The sequence below is a fragment of the Lepidochelys kempii genome, chromosome 3, assembly GCF_965140265.1.
Source record: "Lepidochelys kempii isolate rLepKem1 chromosome 3, rLepKem1.hap2, whole genome shotgun sequence".
NCBI classification, from domain to species: Eukaryota; Metazoa; Chordata; order Testudines; family Cheloniidae; genus Lepidochelys; species Lepidochelys kempii.
In genome coordinates this window covers 23,848,992-23,867,131 of record NC_133258.1, presented here as the reverse complement: position 1 = coordinate 23,867,131, position 18,140 = coordinate 23,848,992, and the positions used below count along the sequence as shown (strand labels likewise).

Here is an 18,140-nt window from a genome sequence, read left to right as displayed (position 1 = left end):
GTTATCTTAGAATTGACTACTGAGAGGAAATGAAATTTCTATTTATATAGCAGTTTAAAGACTGTGACTAAATTTCAGATTAATTTAAAAAATTTAGTCGTTTCAGATATCACACCGAAGTCCAACCTACTAATTTTTATTATTTTAAAACCACACGTTCCTGTATTTTTAAAAATGTTTCTCATCCTATAAAAGGCCCAATAAAGCAAAAAAGAAAACTAAGGACTTTGTAACTCAATGGACCAAACTAACTTTAAACATCAAACTAACAGCCCACCTCAAACAAATAAATACACTGTTTCACTTACTTCTCTCCATCTTTCACAAATACTTTCAAGGAGGATCCTCTGTTAGTTGTGGTAGCTTTTCCCCCAAGCCCAACAATAAGAGCAGTTAATACAGCACTCTTCCCACCTGAAAAAGCAAACAAGCAATCTTCTATTTATACAATTCAATTACAGTGTATATAATTTTAGCCAAACCTGTACACATCTAAGTCAGACTAATAAAATTGAAAATAGACTTTAAGAATATCTATTGTAAAAGATCTGATAGGCGCATACACCAACCATTCCAATGTTGGCAAAATATTACCACTTTTCCAGTTTTTATTCCACAAAAAGCTTTCTTAGTTCAATGTATTCAAACTGAGTTGAAAAGAATATCCCTAATTTTGTCTCCTAACATAAACAAGTATAGGTCAAGTAGTTCACGTCCAAATTTGAGAAGTAATAGTAGTGTTTGTGCATTTTGTTTTTACAAAGCCATACTAAAAGATTTTACAGAACAAAAAATTCAAAGATCACCATTTTAAGTATGAAAATAATAAGTTTCTCTAGTGTCTGCAATCCAAACATTGCAGTGCTCCACTAGGACAGAACACACAAAGAGCAAAAGTGATTAGAAATGCAAGCTGAGGTGACTAGTTATTTTTCTATTTATTGATTTGTCCAAGCAGGTGAAATGCACAAGAAAAATTTAAATTGGTTTGTTTTACCTAACACCCGTCCTTTAAATTATGAATAAAGGACCGATAAACTTACTAAAAACCCGACTTGAAAAAAACCCAAACTAAACAAAAAGTCATGCATTTTAGCCCCTTGAAGGTAACAACGCGTTTAACAAGAGTTATTTTCCAGAGCTTGAATGTGCAAGAGTTCAGTTCATACTGACCTTTTACCTCTAATCACAAAATAATTTTCAGAGAACAAGAATTAAGACAAATCATGCACCAGATAAAGTTTTCTCAATTTCTGTACATTTTGGATCTATTCTGAAAGTAGTGAGTCTACCAGTTGCGTAGTATTTTTCTTTTGGACTTTTGGGTTTCTTGTCTTATCACAACTCTGTTCTCCACTTGAAGAATATTTATTTTATTTATATATATATATATATCTCTCAACACTTGCTTTGGGGCATACTTTACAGATTTTTGTAATGAACTTCCATAGACTCACAGAATCGTAGGACTGAAAGGGACCTTGAGAGCTCATCTAGTCCAGCCCCCTGCACTCATGGCAGGACTAAGGACTATGTTGTATTGTATAAATTAAAATCACAACATACAGAAACCTCTATCTTGTTTAGCACTGAGACAAACATTAATGAAAAAGCAGAAGTTTGTATAAATAATGATTTTCCTTTTCTGTAGTTAAAAGGAAGACTTTTTAATGAACTTTGGCTCTAAATATTTAGGAACATATTTGGCTTAGTTTTTGGATAAGTCCCCCAAAAATGCCCCTGACAGAGAAATGAGAAAATTAATACTTACTTCCATTGTTTCCAACCACAAAGTTTACATTGGATCCAAACTGAAAGGGCCCCAACATTGAATGGCACATGAAGTTCTTCAATTGGATGCTTTCAATTATCCCCACTTCCCCTGAAGTCTACAGAAATATCATGAAAATGACATAAATCAAACACAAAACTGAGTCATGTAAAATGAGAAATTAAAATGAGAGCTTAGTGATAAAATGGCAGTGGTAACAAAAGTCATATACTTTTGTAGCCAAAACAGGACAACAGATGGAAGGGCTTTAGGTGACGATGCATACAAATTACACAACAATATGAAAATGTATAGTTGGTGGTGTAATTCAGTCATAAGGTAGCATTAATGCAAATAGTTATCAAAATCCTTCATTTATCAAAGATAGTTTTAGGGTACATCTACACGGCATACTCCTTTCCATAGCATTAGAGTATATGCACCACAGACACCCCTCCAGCATGGGTATAAATAGCAGTGTAGATGATGAGTCACTGCGTAGGTTAATAAAGACACTTCCTGAACCCTGCAGGTATGTACCTGAGTATGTACCATACAGGGCTCTCTACTTGCCCACACAGTGCCTCCCTATGTACGCTGCCATATTTAGCAGTGTAGTGTCCTGCTGTTGGAGTCTTCCCCTGCAGCAGGAAGGCAGTAGGGAAAGGCTCCAGCAGCTCCCTGCTTCTGGGGACATATGTAGCTACACACAGCAGTGTGGATGCAGCCTGCCTTTCACTGTGGGGTATAGGTACACAAGAGGTATGCCGTGTATATATAGTCTTAGTTTTTCCCCTTAAAGTTACCGAGTCATGAACATCTTACACAGCATGCTTTTATTATTTAGCTTCCATGTGGTATAATTTTCTTCATACACCATATAGATTTTTTTTGTTTTTTTTACAATAATCTTTACTCTTTTTAAACAACTTTCAAAGTTGGGAAGAAGGAGCTGAATTTAGAAGCAGAAGGGATAATCCAGTGGCAAAATGTTGAAATATATTTTGTTAGAAAGTTTTTAGGGTAAAGTTAAAGCTTTTGGAATACATTTCTCTGTACTTTGTTTCCTAGAAACAAGTAACGGTTTTAAGCATATATAAAGGCCACCTGTAACTTGAGTTCTCACATCAGACAACACAACACTGCATTTGAAGAGCATTTCTTCTTAAAGCATTTTTTCTTAAAATATTTATCTCATTATGACTCATCTACTCTAGAGAGCAATAACGATGACATTCATCCTCATTTTATTTTAAATTACCACTTTACACAAAAAAAATATTTCAAAAATATGATTCTATTTTGATGGTGTCACAAAGTATTTGGAATATGTTTAACAAGCTACAGTGGCTCCAACTGCTCCTTTCAAGTCACTCATTTATCTTTTAAATACTTCCCACCCACCCCCCATTTCTGTGCAACATAAAATCAACTTGCACAACATATTTGGTTCGTTTTTGGATGACTAACCAAACATTTTGTTTCCTTAACTTGGTTGCCTATGTTTTTTGCCCTCAGAAGTAATGCAACTGACGGTGGTTGCCAATGCAACTTATGATTTTAATTTTAAACAATGCTTAGTTGCCATGAGTATGTATTGCACAAATTATTAAAGTTGCATTTAAAAAAAGTAATCTTTACTGTCTATTCCAAAGGACAACTGGGGACTGTAACAGGCTGTAAAATTTATAAAAGGATCAAAACAGAATGCTTCAAGAAATTGTGTAACACGTGCGTATGAATCTGAGGAAGAGATCATTATGGTTGATAGCACCCTAAAAAATTATTCCAGAGGAAAGATGTTTCCTCAAATGTAGCAGAGGACAACTGAAGACGACAAGATAGAAACATCACTGGTAGCTTTATTTTCATATTGTTCCCTCTGCAGCCTACATGCAAGACCCTCCTGCTTTACAATCAACCTGAGTCAAACAGTAGTATATTTATACCAGTTTGCTTATTTCCTCTTTTTTAACACTACCATTTCTAACAGGACACACATCTTACCGACTGCGAACTGGAATTACTGTTAGACTGAAACTGTGAACATTCTTCTTCATCAAGCTCATCATTAGATTCATCTGTGTATTCCTGTCTTGGCCTTTTGTGGAATCCAGGTTTTGAAAAGCTTTCCTCTTTTCTCTTACCCATAAGTACTGAAAAAAAGTAGGGTAAATCGTAAGTTCCAGTTAGCTAAACGAAAAATATCTCAGATTGTAACACACAGGTCTATATCGACGTAAAAATATGAATGATCACAAAGAGCAAACTGACAGAATCTGCCCACTTTTGAAGCAATATTGACAAGTCCCAGTAAAACAAAGTGAAAATTAAGTCAGACAAAAAGAAAAAATTTTGAAAACCTAAAGCTGAGCAAACCCAACAGAAAGGCATCAGTGCTGGTACAATTATGGTAATGACGACAATTGGACTATAAATGGATAGCTCCTATTCAACTTAGAGGTTTAGTTATGACACTAACAAAGTACACATTGTACTGGAATTTATTTATTTCTAGAGTACCAAAGTATGGTTAGCACTACAGGAAGCATGGGAGGGAAGCACACTTCTGCATCAAAAAGGAACAATAAAGTTTCAATCATGCAAACACTCATTCACATTTTAATTTTATGTATCTAAGCATTCCCACTAACTTCAGTGGGTCTGCCCAGTAAGTAAAACTAAGCCTGTGCAGAAGTCCTTGCAGGATCCAGAAATGTCAACAGTTTCAAAACACTACTCCAATGTTAAAAGATTTCTAACTGGTTAAGTTCTTCTACTCAGGATCTCAACTTCGTGTGACACACGATTTACTTGAAAAATATCTTTCATGAACATACAGCAAGGGCACAATTCTACAAGTTGCTAAACACCCTGTGCAAGGTGCTTAGAAGCCCTGAACACTGAAGTCAACAGGTGTTAAGAACTCAGTACTCACCTCTACAAGATAAAGCACTAGCTGGCAGACGAGGACTGGTTTCAGATTTAAAAAAAAATAAAGAATTACCAGTCTTAAAGAATTTAACATATCCAAAGTTAACAGAGCAAGTGAAGTTACTCAGCAGGTGAGGCTCAAGAAAGATAAATCCCAAGTGCACACAAGTGGCTCTGTCATTAGACCATGAAGACACTTGTCACTTGACAAGTTTACAGACAGCGCAGAGCCTATGCTGAAAGCCAGTCACTCATAGCCTAAGGAAAAATAAAACAGTATCAAGGAGGCCTTACACCAGGGTTACATCTGTTCCATCCTACTTCCTGTTTGATTGAAGAGAGAAAAGACAAACAGATAAAGATAGAACAGGGTAAAATCACCTCACCTGCTGTCAGTAAGAAAGCTGGGCTTACTTTGTCATTGCCGAGACAAAGTCCCCCTTTCATATGTTTCTGAAATGAACCCAACACAGGTTTTAGATGTTGTGTAGAATATAATATTAAAGAATTAGAGTTAACTTAAGTTTGGTTAAAGAAATACGTGTTGTAAAGAAAAACACAAACCAGTGTTATTTCAAAAATTAGGGCTGAGGTTAACCCACATGCAAGGGAAAAACTGTTGTTCAGCAAGGAGCGAAGAGATAGGGAGAAAAGGCCTTGGGAAGACAGGAGATTGTAAATCTTATCTGAATTAAGACTGGAAATAAAGATGAATTGTCTCAATTGTTTTTAGGTGAAGTAGATAATTGGCAATGACATCATTTGTTCATTAAAGGGCATTAAAAAGTAAGGGTTCATTGCTAATACCTGCCTGACCAAGATGATCTAAGCATTCCTAGGTTTAGCCCATTTGTAAGTATCTTCATCAAATGTTTATAAACGTTTTATATTACTGTTTGGACATAGTAAATTACTTATTATTTTGACTTTTTAATCATGTTTAGAGCATATAAAGGAATTTATGGTTAAACTGGTGTTGTGGTAATACACTGCACGAATAATAATTAAAGCCAAGATTTTGTCATGGATATTTTCAGTAAAAGTCCCAGACAGGTCACAGGCAATAAAGAAAAATATCCATTACAAAATGGGAAGCCGCTGGGCAGCTGCAGGGTGGGGATGGCTGGGAGCTCTGGGGGCCCCTACCACTCATGGAGGCTCATAGCTCCAGGGTCCCCCTCCACCTGCGGTTTGGAGCTCCAAGTGTCCCCTGCCCCTGAGGGGGCTGGTGGCTGTAGGCATCCCCCTGCCACCTGCGGGGAGCTGCTGGGGTAATAATAATTCTAGCATGCTGTAATCAAGTAAAGATTAGGACTGAGATTTTCAAAGTTACCATTAATTTTTATGGGAACGGAGCTGAAGAATTCCTTTAGGCACCTTTGAAAATCTCTCACTGTGTCTAAAAGACAAATAAACAAGTGTCACAATTTAATTATGATGTTTTCCTATGGAAATTATAAGCAGTGAGTAAACTTTTAAGATTAACATTAATGGAAACAAACAAAAAAATACAGCTAAATTGGTTAATTTTCATTACTAAGGCCTCATCTATTCTGGAGATTAGTTCTGATTGATTAATCAGTGGACAACAACCAGCGTCATGACCAAATTTTTCCTGCAGATATGGAAATATTAAAAAAGAAACTATATCTTTCCTTCAGATAGTAGAATACTTTACATCCCAAATGAAACTGTAACAACATGGACTGAATGATCATCACACTCTTCACTTCAGCCACTATAATTGATGAACAGCAATTTAGGGTGGGTTTTCCTTGGGGAGGCAGAGGAAAGAGTGGAAATTCTCTCTAGTCACTCTTTTCCTACCAGAATTATTTGTTCCGTGGCTCAGAACATTCAATAGCTGTCTTGCTACAGTATATTTCTTCCCCTCCCCTCCCATATTTTTCTGTAGTGGTCTTTCACCAAGTATAACAATAGACTATTCGCCTTCATCAGCAACTCTAAGATTTCAGTTGCTTCTCCCTTATTCCATTATGCAAGGTAGCCTGTGTCCTCTTGTTTTTTCCTACCCCCCCCCCCCCCCAGATGTTCTGGTTTAACTTGGATTTAAACCTGGAGAATGGTCAGTTTAGATGAGCTATTACCAGCAGGAGAGTGAGTTTGTGTGTGTATGGGGGTGGGGGGGATGTGAGAAAACCTTGATCTATGCAGGAAATAGCCCGACTTGATTATGTAAAGAGTTGTCACTTTGGATGGGCTAGCACCAGCAGGAGAGTGAATTTGTGGGGGGGGGTGGAGGGTGAGAAAACCTGGATTTGTGCTGGAAATGGCCCACCTGTTGATCACTTTAGATAAGCTATTACCAGCAGGACAGTGGGGTGGGAGGAGGTATTGTTTCATGATTTCTGTGTGTATATAAAGTCTGCTGCAGTTTCCACGGTAAACATCTGATGAAGTGAGCTGTAGCTCACGAAAGCTCATGCTCAAATAAATTGGTTAGTCTCTAAGGTGCCACAAGTACTCCTTTTCTTTTTGCGAATACAGACTAACACGGCTGTTCCTCTGAAACCTGTCATCCTTTTCTAGTGATTTTAGAAATAATTCACCCTAAAGGAAAGTTATAAATGGAGCACCAGAAAGAAATAACCACTCTTTGTCCTAATGCTAAAAATAAACCCACATCACTTCTCAACCACACTCTGGCTCCAACTAGAAGAGTTTCCCATTCCTTCTAACCTTGTGTAATAGGCAATATGTGACAGTTTTAGGATTGACAATTTGGAAAGCACCTAACACATTGAGAGCACTTCAACAAACAAACATGTGAATCCTGGTTGCCTGGTCCCTGAAACTGTCCCACACAAAAATATACTACAGAGATCTGAAGACCAGGCTAACAGATCCCTCTGTTGCAAAGTACCATATTTTGTCCAATTACAGAATGGTTTCCAGATTTTGCAGACCACTTCCATTGGCCTGATCTAGTGTACAGAGACTACAGTTTATCATGCTGGCCAGTACTGTCTCACTGTTTACACATACTCCGTTGTCTTTAGCTTAACAAAACAGAATTTAAGGAGTATCTACATAGGGAAAAAATATACAATGGGCTCTTCAGTCTACCACAGAAAGATAGGACACAATCCAATGGGTGGAAATTGAAGCCAGATACATTTAAGATGGAAATAAAGCATAAATGTTTAACAGTGAGCATAATTAACCACTGAACAATTTACCAGTGTCATGGTGGAGTCTCTATCACTGACAGGTCTGAAATCAAGATTAGATTTTTTCTAAAGGTAGGCTCTAACGGATACCGGTATTAGTTCTAGGCAGTCCCGGGTTATGATCACAGGGGTCACTTCTGGCCTTGGAAGCGACGAGTCTGTCGGTTTTGCCTAGTAAACGCCTCTGGGCAGGGGCTGTCGTGTTCTGTGTCTGGGCAGCGCCGAGCACAATGGGCTCCCTGGCCCCCAGCGCTCACGAAAACCAGGATCTAGCCTAGTGGCACCTGGGGGTACAATACAACGCAACACTTTTTGATACACTGGGAAGAGCCACGTTAGTGTGACCACAGGTTTCCCACGGCCACTCAGGGACTTGGCAGCCTGGCCACCAAGGACGCCATCCCAACGTGCTGCCCAGCAGCTCCACCGGCCCGGCGAGCGGGGGCGGGGGCTCAGGCGACCCCCCCTTCCATGAGGGTAGGGCGATTTGCCTGCGCCAGCGGCTGTGCCGCTGAGCCCCGCGCTCATCGCGAGGAGGAGCGGCTCCCCAGGCGCCCCGCTTACCTCGCGGGCAGGAGGGCGGGGCTGCGGAGAAGGAACAGCGGGTAGCGTTAGGATCCGTTTAGATTTGAAACCCGCTCCGAGTCCCAGCGTTCGACCCCGCGCTGCCCTGCCCCGCCCCCACCCCCAGCTAGGCTGCAAGCCTGCGACCACCGGCCGGAAAGGGAAAGCGGGCGAGCCCGGTCCCCGCGCCCGAGTGCGCACGCGCGGCCCGAGTACTTCCGCGCCCCACCACCTCGCGGAGGTGGAGCCGCTTCCGGGAGGGAAGGTGGGAGGGTCCCCCGCCAAATACGAATCCGACGCTGAGGCCGGGACTGAGTGATACAGTCTGTAGAGTGCGACGTCGTGGCGCTGCCGGCCGCACAGGTGGGACCCCCTGGAGACTGGTTCGTTTCCCAGCCCCCACCCCGCCTGGGCTGTTCCCTCCTCTCACCCTCCTCCCCACCACACCCGCGTTCGGTGCCCAGCCCCCACCTCGCCTGGGCTGTTCCCTCCTCTCAGCCCCCTCCCCCACCACACCCGCGTTCGGTGCCCAGCCCCCACCCCGCCTGGGCTGTTCCCTCCTCTCACCCCCCTCCCCCACCACACCCGCGTTCGGTGCCCAGCCCCCACCCCGCCTGGGCTGTTCCCTCCTGTCACAACCCCCCCACACACACAAACACAACCGCGTTCGGTTCCCAGTCCCCTCCCTGCCTGGGCTGTTTCCTCCTCTCTGCGTCCCATCCCACACTAGTTCTCCCCTTCTCCTTCCCCCCGCCCCCCGGCTCGGATCCCCTCCCACACTCACTCTCCTGACACACAGGTCACATCTTGGTCTCCCTAAAATATCCAACCCTGTGTTACATCCCAGTTGCTCCTGCTTAGCATCCTGGGGATGTGTGTTTATAGTCGGACCCCATCAAGACTGTTACCTGCTTCCCACTGTGGGGACCTGAACTCCAATCCTGGCCTTGCCCTGGCTCCGCAGAAACAGTGCAGGAGCCCTGGATGCAGTGTAGCCTATAGTCCCCCAAGAACCTAGTATCAGGAGTGAGCTGCAGCGGTTTAGTGAAAAGAAAAGGAGTACTTGTGGCACCTTAGAGACTAACCAATTTATTTGAGCATAAGCTTTCGTGAGCTACAGCTCATCCGATGCATCCGATGAAGTGAGCTGTAGCTCACGAAAGCTTATGCTCAAATAAATTGGTTAGTCTCTAAGGTGCCACAAGTACTCCTTTTCTTTTTGCGAATACAGACTAACACGGCTGTTACACTGAAACCAGCAGTTTAGTGGTGGCCCACCAGGGATATTAGTTGACAGTTCCTCCAGGGAGCCAGAAGCACAGGCATATGTATCTGATGCAGTTCGCAGAATTCCCTAACACCTGTCCTTTCTGCAGCAAGAGGGAGACTGTGCTGCACATTTGCATAGAGAAGAGGTCCCCAAACTGTGGGGTGCACCCCCTTAGGGTGTGCAGAGGAACATTTGGGGGGACACAGCAGGGCCCAGACCAGCCCCCACGCAGAGGGGGGAGGGGGTTGTGCAGGAGCACCACCCAGCTTTGCTCTCAGCCCTGGCCACGGCTCTGCACCCAGCTGCTGGCCCCCACCATGGTCCAGCTGCAGCCCCAGCCTTGGGCCCCTTATCTCGTCCATGTCCCCCTGCCCCTGGAGCCACAACCTCCTGTGGAGGACAGACAGCAGTAACGGGGGGCAAGACCCTGAGAAGTTTGGGACACTCTACTCCAATGGTCTTGAGGGGCTGCCATCTGATGAACCTCCTACTGAGGTTCTGGCTGCACTTCTCCCCACACCTCATTTACACACACCCCATCCATGTCCTCAGAAAGTCACAAGACCTCGTTGTCAGCCTCCTGGCACTGGCATCTCTGTGACTGTGGGGCTTATTTCTGGTCCCTTGTCTCACACCTCCAAGCAAAGTTCCTTGGGCAGTGTCCACTGGCTCCCTAGACACCTTTGAGGAGCAGTGTGCACTGTTGAGTGTTCTCTCGTCTATTTCCTGTTCTAGTTCCCTGCTTTTTAACTTTTGACTCTCCCTCCATTCTTGTTTGTTCATTTGTTGCCCCAAGACTTCAGTTATGGCCTGGGTGAGTGGATAGACCTTTAGTTCTGGGTGGGCCGTCCCAGTACCCACAATCATAGGTGCTGACTCCATGGGTGCTCTGGGGCTGGAGCACCCACAGAAAAAAAATAGTGGGTGCTCAGCACCACCAGCCCCAGCTGTTTGGTGGCACCCTGAAACAGCTGATTGTAAGCTGGGGGAGAGCAGTGAGCAGGTGAGGGCCTTGGGGAGGGAGCAGAGCAGGGGCAGGAAGAAGCGGAGTTAAGGTGGGGCCTGAGGGAATGGGGTGAAGTGGGGGTTGCCCTCAGAGCAGAGTGGGGGTGGAGCACCCTGGGGGAAAAGAAAACCTCAGTGCCTATGCCCCAATGGGTTCAGGATTTTAGTGTTTCTCTTCCCTTTCCCCCTCCAAAATCCACTAATGCTGAGAATACACATGGATTGGTAAAAGTATTGGTATTTTAAGGGCAGATGCAGCATTGTATGCAGCCTAAGCAGCTAGTAGCATGGGGACTTAATAGTTTTATTCTTGTGTTTTACTTACAGAAAGAAAGAATTGCAAGTGTTTAATCTTGTGCAACATGTCTTTTTATATTTGAAGAGTAAGACTAAATTGCACCGAATGTGTTTTGCGTTTCATTTCATAAAACTTTTTCACTCTTTTGTCCTACTGAAAACAAGGGGATATCCCACAAATGAAATAGCAGTGGGTGATGCACTTTGGGAGCTTAGGTGTGTTGGCAAAGCTGTGTGGTGATATCTCAGGACTTGGAATACCGGTGAGGATTGTAGTTCAAAACAAGTAATTGCAGAACTCTCCTGTGTGGGGAGATCTCAGTATGGGAAGGGCAGGGGAACTGTAGGGCAGAATTGAGGGGCATTGGCCAAGATTTCTTGGATAAATTTGCATAGTCAGATGACCTGTTTAAAGCAAACCATTAATTGTCATCAGCTTTAAATTTGTTTACTCATTTTAAGTACTCCCTTTGTTTTTGTTGAGTTAATTGTAATCATGTAAAATGTTCATTGTTTGTAAGACTTACTGGCTCTAAACTTTTAAAGGCTGGTTTACAAGTCTAGATCCTGGACCTGATGTCAGTGACTGTATTGCAATTCACTTTTGTGGAAGCCAGACCAACTCCCTAAATTTTGTTGTTTTTATTATAACATCAACAGTGTTTTAGGGTGATTTACAGACTTACAGGAAAAATAAGGTCCTGCTGTGAAGATGTAACCTTCTCTAAGGTATAGAAGGTGGGATGGGAGATTTGGTATAACTGAGGCCCCTGAAATAAAATCTGTTTAGATGGGTCTTTTGCAAAGAGCCCCATTCAAGACAGTACAGTTTTCTGCAAGATGGTTAGCACCTAAATCATTTAAATGACAAAAATAAAAGAACCTCCAAAATTTATTATGGCACGTCTAGCTACTTCAGCAACTAATATACTTTGAATCATGGAAAGGAAAAATCACATCCCTAGTTATAAATTAATATTTTACTATGATGTTGAGAAACATTGTCTTGTTTTATTTTTCATTTTGTAAGTTGCCTTAGCCACACTTTTGTCTATATAGCTACTTCTGCATGTGTATGGAATTAGAAATACTTTTTGATGCATTTATCCTCCCTTTCAATTAATACTGATGTGCTATGTCATCATAGTACTAATAAACCAATTAACACAAAGGTTATAGGAAGCTATATAAGAAACGTAGACTGATTTATAGGCAACAAATGGTAACATCAAAAGGGCTTTTTGCTAAGTGTTGTCTCGTTCACCTCCCAAAAAGCTGGAAGTCCCAGTTAGGTGGTAAGAAGGTTAATTTTCCCCCTGCAGAGTGCTCTGTTCAAGGCTTTCTATTTTTTAAAGGTAACTATTGGAAATATTAAAATATTATGGTGGCAAAAAAGAATACTTCTGTGTAGTTTTAAAGCATCTTTTATCTGAGTAAGTATATACTGTTGACGCTACTACTTAGCAAATGAGTGTCTCTGCGGTCATGTCTACACAGCAACTAGACACCCACAACTGCCCCGTACCAACCACTCAATCTTGGACTGCAGGATTCTTTCATTGCTGTGTAGACTTCTGGGCTTGGGCTGGAGTCTTGGTGCTAGGACCTTGCAAGGTGGGAGGGTTCCAGAGCTTGGGTTCCAGGCCAAGCCCTGAAGTCTACACAGTAGTGGAACAGCTCTGCAGCCCCAGTTGGCTGGTACAGGCCAGCCCCAGGTGTCAGCAGAAACACAGCAACTAGAGTGGGAAAAATCTCAGTTTCCTGTTTCTGTTCTCTTGCCTGTGCTGTTCACAACATCAGATTTCTTACAGTGCAAGAGGTAGCCCAACACACATTTTTATTTTTTTTACAGATTTGCACTCAGGGCCACTTAATTTCTTACAATGCCTGTTCTGGTACATAAAACTTCAGAAGCATAGCTATGCCAATGTATTTGACTTGTATTACTAGATACTTTCCAAATGCCCATCGGGCACAAAAATGCTTAATATAAGTCATCAGCTCTTTACTAGCCAATGAATTAACTTCTGGGATTTCCCAGCATTTAGAAGCTGAAGTTCTTAAGTCCTTAGAGAAAGGAAGCCTACATTGTTGCTAAGGGGGATAGTTTTCTTGCCAGACGCAGTACTACAATTTAGCAGGCATGTGCTTTTTCTCTTGTTAAATTTATCTGTTTGAAAAATTATATTGGCTCCCACTGCAAAGCAACTGGTCACCTTACCATTATGTTTATGAAAAGAAAAAGCAGCCTTTGGGCTTCAAAAGCCAGCAGAGAAGCCCTTTGCTCAACAGCAAAAGTATCAATATCCAGTAATAAACTAAAGCAGAAATCTTTCAAAGGTCAAACAAGGTAACATTTCCAAGCTTTGGCTTCTTAAAGGTAGGAGCGTAATTAAGTGACCTGATTGGGGCCAGGGAACAAAGGCTTAACTACCCAGAGTGAGTGGTTTCCCTAGAAAGGAAAGGAAACTGTATGTGCTCTGCACTTCTGAAAATCAGTCCACTTATTTGAGCGAATTAATACAGATTTAGGTCCTGCAAATTCCAGAGGCATGGACCATCTACTGGGAGAATGTAACCCCTGAAAATCAGTAGTGAGAAGTCCTTCAGTTAGAACAACTTGTAATTCCTGCAATGAGAGCAAGAGAAATAACTGATCAATTAGCTGAATCCCAGGTATATAGGGCTTCATACTTCTTTGTTAGTGTTGCATTAACACTGTTTCTCTGATACCCCTTTTCTGTGAAAGCCACATGCTCAAGAGGCTGCTAGATGGCAGCATTCCTCATCTGTATCCAAACTTCTCTGCAGTTGTCTTCCTATTTGATACAATTTTGACCTACAGGGTCATGATTTGCTCTCGAAAGTAGTGCAAAACTCTTTAAGCACAAACAATCTTTTTTTCTTAATGTGACAATGTAACCTGATTGCTGTGTCATTTCTATGAGAGATTTTCTTTATTTCAAAAGTAAAATAGACACATTCATAAACCATTAACAACAGTGATTTAAAAAAAAATCCAATTTCTATTTAAGTCTATTTCATATTGAAATGTAGAGAAATAAGCATAAGGAAAATGTATTTCTTCTCCTTCCAAGAGGAATGGATTGGTGTTGCGGTGAAGAAATGGACACTCGCAAAGAAGCAGGGTAGAGGTAAAAGGTTGATATTTTAAGAGTGGCAGGGGGTGAAAGTGAGAAGAGCACTGGAAAGGAGGGTCAGTTAAGGCTGAAGGGGATGGGAAAGAGGACGAGAAAACAGAAATAAAAGGAAATCAGATTACAGGAAGGAATGGGGGAGGGATTCAGGAAAGGAAGAATTTAGAGTCATAAGCAGAGAGAGTTAAAAGGAATGTATCCCATTTAATATACTGGGGTAGATCCTCAGCTTGTATAAATGATCATAGCTCCAGTGTGGAGCTGTGATCACTTCCACCACCTGAGGATCTGTTCCAGTGTCTTTCTGGTTGTGGACAAAAAGCATTATTTCCATAAAAGTAATTCCCAGATGTTCGACGGAAGTGGGAACTTCAAGAAGAAATAAAGGAGCATGAATTTCAAACAGTCTCACCCTCAGTTTTGGAATAGAAAGACACAATGGCATGTATCTGTGCTCTTTTCTTGTAGTCGAACAGAAATATGTTTATCCATAGAAATCCAGATTTTCTGTGAGAAATGATTGGGGCAGTAGATGTTCAGTTATCATGTAAAGTGAGAAAGAGGTACTTCAGATGTAGATGAAAATGATTTCTTAAACTGGACATCTTTATCATTCTGTTCAGACAGCACTGTAGCCTGTTTATAATAAAAGTTGTCCTACAAGGAGCTCATCCATTAAACAAGGGGTTTATAAACTGAAATCTCTAAATATTTGGATGGCTTGATTGTGTCATTCACTTAGTCCAGTGGTTCCCAAACTTGTTCAGCTGCTTGTGCAGGGAAAGCCCCTGACAGGCCGGGCCAGTTTGTTGACCTGCCATGTCCGCAGGTTTGGCCGATTGCGGCTCCCAGTGGCTGCGGTTCACTGCTCCAGGCCAATGGGAGCTGCTGGAAGCGATGGCCAGTATGTCCCTCAGCCCGCGCCGCTTCCAGCAGCTTCCATTGGCCTGGAGCAGTGAACCGCAGCCAGCGATCAGCCAAACCTGTGAACGCGGCAGGTAAACAAACCGGCCGGCCCACCACAAGCGGCGGAACAAGTTTGGGAACCACTGACTTAGTCATTAACAGTTATTTTTAGAAGTACTTAGAGCACTTACTTCTGCCCTCCCCCCCCCAAAAAAAATTACCACATTCCATATTATGAGCTGTAAACTTTTGTTTTGATCAGTCTTTACAACTGATGCCCTCACTTTGGCACGAAGGAATTCAGGACAATGGGAGTGACTAATCTATGGCAGATCCTGGAGCCTGTGAAAGAACATGTTCATCTGAGAAGTCTCAGGGGAAAAACCCTTGCTGTTGATTTAAGTCTGTGGGTGTGTGAGGCACAGACTGTTAAAAAGATGATTGGAGTAGTCACCAAGCCTCATCTTAGGTACAGTATCTTTTTTTTCCCCCCCTTTTTTTGGGTGGGTAACTGTAACCGGTAAGTATTTGAATCTGTATGATATAGTTTGCTCGTTTGGTGCTGTGCTTCCAGAATTATGCCAAGGTACTTCCAAAATCCATGGTAGTCCATATTACCATATAGTTATGTACCTGTACAAAGACTTGCAATACAAAATGGTATGAAATCTTTTCTGATATTTTTGTGTATGTTTTCCAAATGGCAGCTATAGAATCTTTTTGGGTGGATGGAGAAGCATTGGGGTAGGGCTATAATCCAATTGTCCTTAAGGTGTTTCTTTTGTTGTTTTTTTTCCTTGGTTTGAAACTGTGTAGGTTTCATTATGAAGTTTTGACCAACATGAAATTTCCATTTAGTGTATACACACCAGTTGTCATCAGGCTTAATTTGTAACTAAATTTTTCAGTGAAATTATTTACTTTGTTAATACAGGAATCTATTTTTTCGAATCTCTTCTTTAACCTCAATGGAAATCAAATTGGTGTTTGTGATGGAGGGGGATGCCCCAAAGCTGAAAGCAGAAACAATCAGTAAGAGGAATGAGCTGCGCTATGGGTCTTCGAAAAAACCTAGGGCTGCAAAAACAGGGAGATCCTATTTTAAATCCATTTTAAAAGAGGTGAGTGATAGAGGAATTTCATTATTTGTGGTATTAGAGAACGGAGATGGAGGAAAAAACATTTAAAAAAAAAAAAGGAAAGAATTTACAATAAATCTGACAGAGAAATGACTCCACACAGATTTTTCAATGAGATTCTACCCCCTCCCCCAAAATTTACATCACTTTGAGATTGGATATAAATCCTTTAATTTGTTAAATTAAAAGTTTATGAACCCCCTTCTTTTGTGAAGTTCATATAAACTTCTTGGGGCAGTGTGTTCCCATATGTACTGTACAGCATTGAACACAAAGATGTCACTCACTGCAGAATGATCATTTGAATTAGCACATGTAAAAATAATGATGCACCCTCTGGAGTCTACACACTTAGTCTCCCCTAACTATGCAAATTTCAATACATTTTCATTAAACCCCAAGGTATGCATATTGACAGTAAATCCTAAGTAAATATAGTGCCTGTTAATAGTTCTAGGTTGACAATGCTGGAGACTCGTCTCTAGCTAAGCACACAATAGGCATTATGCAGGTAGTGTTGGCACAAGCTCTCTTCACCATTCCTTGGATGCGCCTTAAACCTGACTTACTCTGTTCCATTCCTTAATTTCTTTGCTGATCCTGGTAGGAAGGTGAACTATTGTTGTGGTGATTTTGGCATCAGGACACCCATCCATTTGAAAGTAGATTGAAATTCTAGCACTTCTTCTAACAGCTGTTGCATGACAAGTCGCTCCAGTCATTATTGATCTGTGCTGGATTCAGACTAGTGATTATGAGGTAAAAGGCTTTGTATCTCATTACCAATTTCTCAAGCCATCTAATTCCTCAAAGCCTTTTTTCTTTTATATTTTTGATTACTTACCTAATAAACATATTTGTGTTGTATAGACCTGTGTATATGTCTCTAAAGCAGGAGTTCTCAGCCTTTTTCTTTCTGAGGAACCCCAAACATGCTGTACAAATTCCACAGCCTGTCTGTGCTGCAAGAACTGTTTTTATGTATTTTAAAGCCAGGGCCAGCATTAGTGGGTAGCAAGCAGGGCAACTGCTCAGGGCTCCTTGCGACAGGGGGCCCTGTGAAGCTAAGTTGCACAGGCTTCAGCTTCAGCCCCAGGTCTGAGGCTTTGACTTTCTGCCTTGGGACCCAGCAAGTCTAATGCCGGCCCTGCTTGGCAGACCCCTGGTTGAGAACCACTGCTCTAAAGCATCTAGCACGCTTTTGGTCATTACATAAATAACACAATAGACTTGTTTTCTAGCCTAGATCTGTGAACCAGGCAAATAGCCATGTGTCATAAACATACAGCTAAGGGTAGCATAAAATCCCTCCTTTACCTGTAAAGGGTTAAGAAGCTCAGGTAACCTGGTTGGCACCTGACCAAAAGGACCAATAAGGGGAGAAGATACTTTCAAATCTGTGGGGGAAGGTTTTTGTTTTGTGTTTCTTTGTGTTCTCTCCTGGACAGCGAGGAACCAGGGCAGGGAAAATACATCTCCTAAAGCCATACCTGAACTAAGCATCTAAGATTACAAATTGTAAGTAATAGAAGGGAAATGCATTAGATTATCTTTTGTTTTAGCTTGTGAATTTTCCCTAGGCTAAGAGGGAGGTTTATTCCTGGTTTTTTTGTAACTTTAAAGTTTTGTCTATAGGGGAATCCTCTGTGTTTTGAATCTGATTACCCTGTAAAATTACCTTCCATCCTGATTTTACAGAGGTGCTTCTTTTAGTTTTTCTTTATTATAAAGTTCTGCTTTTAAGAACCTGATTGGTTTTTAGTGTCCTAAAACCTAAGGGGCTGGTCTGTGCTCACCTTGTTTACTCTCAAGCCTCCCCAGGAAAGGGGGTGAATGGTCTTGAGGGGGATATTTTGGGGAAACAGAAACTCCAAGTGGTCCTTTTCCTAAATCTTTGTCTAACTC

General features: G+C 41.8%; 2 protein-coding genes across 10 annotated transcripts in view; one reads left to right on the top strand and one right to left on the bottom strand.

The window, feature by feature from the left end:
* SMC6 (structural maintenance of chromosomes 6) overlaps positions 1 to 8,674 on the bottom strand; it is a 91,166-nt gene extending 82,492 nt beyond the window's left edge. For 2 of the 9 annotated variants that reach the window (XM_073335960.1, XM_073335954.1), the window contains exons 1-4: positions 5,092 to 5,138; positions 3,779 to 3,927; positions 1,772 to 1,889; positions 309 to 414 (exon numbers count right to left, since the gene is read on the bottom strand). In XM_073335960.1, the coding sequence (XP_073192061.1) occupies positions 309 to 414; positions 1,772 to 1,889; positions 3,779 to 3,922 (368 nt within the window). In that variant the 5' untranslated portion in view covers positions 3,923 to 3,927; positions 5,092 to 5,138. Of the gene's footprint in view, positions 1 to 308; positions 415 to 1,771; positions 1,890 to 3,778; positions 3,928 to 4,709; positions 4,733 to 5,091; positions 5,140 to 6,038; positions 6,105 to 7,905; positions 8,187 to 8,460 lie in introns of those variants that run through there. The other 7 variants (XM_073335961.1, XM_073335962.1, XM_073335956.1 and 4 more) reach the window with 6 other exon arrangements.
* Positions 8,675 to 8,767: 93 nt separating this feature from the next.
* GEN1 (GEN1 Holliday junction 5' flap endonuclease) overlaps positions 8,768 to 18,140 on the top strand; it is a 33,874-nt gene continuing 24,501 nt past the window's right edge. Inside the window, exons 1-3 of the mRNA XM_073335952.1 lie at positions 8,768 to 8,823; positions 15,359 to 15,565; positions 16,031 to 16,217. Coding sequence (XP_073192053.1) covers positions 15,405 to 15,565; positions 16,031 to 16,217 — 348 coding nt within the window. The 5' untranslated portion in view covers positions 8,768 to 8,823; positions 15,359 to 15,404. The remainder of the gene's footprint in view (positions 8,824 to 15,358; positions 15,566 to 16,030; positions 16,218 to 18,140) is intronic.